General features: G+C 44.8%; 1 protein-coding gene across 1 annotated transcript in view; it reads left to right on the top strand.

Moving 5' to 3' along the window:
* Positions 1-2,859, top strand: part of zgc:77375 (uncharacterized protein LOC402927 homolog) — an 11,489-nt gene that overhangs the window by 5,102 nt on the left and 3,528 nt on the right. The window contains exons 4-5 of the mRNA XM_017440719.3: positions 257-350; positions 2,682-2,715. Of these exons, the coding sequence (XP_017296208.1) occupies positions 257-350; positions 2,682-2,715 (128 nt within the window). The remainder of the gene's footprint in view (positions 1-256; positions 351-2,681; positions 2,716-2,859) is intronic.

Here is a 2,859-nt window from a genome sequence, read left to right as displayed (position 1 = left end):
AGCATGCGCAGAAACACATGTCCACCGGGAACATGTGCAGGAACACGTTAACACACAGTAACATGTGCAGGAACACGTTAACACACAGTAACATGTGCAGGAACACGTTAACACACAGTAACGTGCAGAAACACGTTAACACGCAGTAACATGTGCAGGAACACGTTAACACACAGTAACATGTGCAGAAACACATGTGTTTGTTGTGTTTAATGTTGATGTTTTAAATGTTTGGGCTCTTAACTCTCATCTTTAGTCTGGGGTTCCAGACAGTGGTGACCATTGAGCAACTCTCAGAACAGTTCCCCCTGCTGGACATGGTGGAGCACAACCGGAGACCTCCAACACCTGTGAGTCTTTTCCTGAGCCACAATCCATCCATTTCGGTGGCCCTTAAGTGCAAACCACAACAACATTAACAAAGCACACAAACAAAAAACAAAACAAAGAAACAAAGAAATAATCCAGCCAGCCAGCCATCTTATTCCTGGTTTTGTTGTGAATGTAATCCCAGACATACTTCTCCCCAGTGACACTTTCTAGCTCCTCTGGAGGGATCCCAAGGTCCTACCAGACCAGAGAAGATATATAATCTACCCAAAGGGTTCTGGGTCTGCCCTGGGGTCTCTTACCAATAGGAACATGATGAGAAAATTTGCTGAGGGAGGCACCCAGGAGGCATCCTGATTAGATGTCTAATCCACCTCAGCTAACTCCTTTTCAATGAGGAGGAGCAGTGGCTCCCCACATGATGGAGTTCCTCATCTAAACCATCCTAAGGAGAAGCACATATCAGCTGCTTGGATTCAGTCCTGATCCATACCTCTTGATTTAAGGTAAGGGTTGGAAGACAGACAGACCAGTCTTTCAGCTCAGCTCCTTCTTTACCACACCAGACTGGAGCAAAGGCCTCCTTACTGCAATCTGACAACCCAGTTCCTGCTCCAACATACCAACACTTAGGAACAAAACTCCTAGATACCTAAACTTCTCTGCTTGAGGCAGAGACTCAGTCCAGACCCAGAGGGAGCATTCCACCTTTTCCTCTAAGTCTGGCCTTGTGACAGTTGTTTCACATTTGACTGTGAACCACCCTAGTACACGCTGAAGGTCATAGCTTGAAGGCATCAGAAGAACCACATCATCTGCAAAAAGCTGCAGTCCTCCTGAATATCCTATATCTATCAGCTACTTCAAGACTCTCCAGGAACAGTGATCCTTAAAAGCCTACTTATTTAGCTTGATGGTCACAACTCCTGGAAGCTGCATCTGCAGCAGAGGCCTTGCACATGGTCCATTCAGATTCTACGTCTCTTACCGCCCCTGAGATATGTAAAAAAAAAAACCTCCCTTAGCTGTGAGTTGAAGATCTAACATACAAGGGCCTCAACCAGATGTTTCTAATTCACTCTCCCTACTTGTTTGGGTTTATCAGATGTGTTTGGCAGCACAGAATCACTAGATGTAATCCCATGCAGGATACCATCCAGGGACTCCAAGAAGGCTGGGCAATCTGAATCAGAACCTTCCCTACTGCAGCTCGGAGCCCCAGAGAGGAAACCCTTTTGTTCATTGGGGAGAACTCCAACACCAAGGAGTTCAGCTGAGTATCCCAACACCTGCCCAATGCCTGTCTCTCTCTCTCTCTCTGGGCATCTAGTGCAGAAGATAGTCCAGCCTCTCTCTCCAGGTGTTGGGTTCTAGAGCCCAAGTTGAGTGTGGACGTGAGCCCAACTTTCCTAGTTGGTATCATTCTGTTGTGGGTTTTTTAAGTTACCCAACCTAAACAAAGAACCACAGAGAGAGAGAGTAAATTGTATTTTAGGATACTTTTGCACAGGGAGAAGTCACTTGAGCAATGACCTTTTGGGTCAAACTCCAGTGAGTTCTGAAGTCCTGTAGCAGCAGCATCTTTTTATTACAAACAAGGAATGGGTGGGGGCTGAATCGGTCAGGACCGGTTCTGCCACACAGATTAATCACACAAACAGAACTTACAGCATGTAGTGAAACATTCTGTCTATCAATCCTGATACAAAGATTATCAGAGGTACAGTGACGTTACTTGGGTGATTGGCTGGCCTACTTAAGTGATTTGCTGACGCCTGTAAGCACGATAAAATGTAAACATGATACAAATGAACTCAATTAATATCTCTGATATCCGGTGTGACACATCGGCATGTTTTGCACAAAAACACAAAGGCTGGTAATATTGAAAAACCCTAACACATTCAACCTCACGAACAATCTCACACAAGCTCTGGCTTTTTTCTCATGAAGGAGATGACATTTGATGTACCTAGAGCGGGTTTATGTCACAAGAAGTCAGAATGCCCAGGGTTTCCCCCCAGCCTGGCTTATGGCACCCAAACTCCTTGAGGGAGCTGCCTGCATGTTGTGGGCTCATGCGGAGGTTGCTTTTTTCCTCACTTTAGGCACTTCAGCATCTGTCTGACAGCTTCAGTGAAATCTTCCTGATCAGTTATTGATCCACTTCCTGTTTATGACCATCTCATTCCTTTACTAAATAACACCACTTCCTGTTTATGACCATCTCATTTCTTTACTAAATAACACCACTTCCTGTTTATGACCATCTCATTCCTTTACTAAATAACACCACTTCCTGTTTATGACCATCTCATTCCTTTACTAAATAACAACTGTTTGTGTTTCAGCCATCTCTTCTGCAGAGCCTGCCCCAGATACAAGGTGAGTCAGCAAGATACCAGAATGGTTTTTCTGTACGGCACATGTTATCTGTTACTGAGCCACTGATCGGGTCTCAGTTCAAGTCATTTATCAGGTCTCAGTTCGAGTCATTTATCAGGTCTTAGTTCGAGTCATTTATCAGGT

The sequence above is a fragment of the Kryptolebias marmoratus genome, linkage group LG4, assembly GCF_001649575.2.
Source record: "Kryptolebias marmoratus isolate JLee-2015 linkage group LG4, ASM164957v2, whole genome shotgun sequence".
NCBI classification, from domain to species: domain Eukaryota; kingdom Metazoa; phylum Chordata; class Actinopteri; order Cyprinodontiformes; family Rivulidae; genus Kryptolebias; species Kryptolebias marmoratus.
Note: the sequence above shows the minus strand (reverse complement) of the source record. Positions and strands in the feature narration are given on the sequence as shown.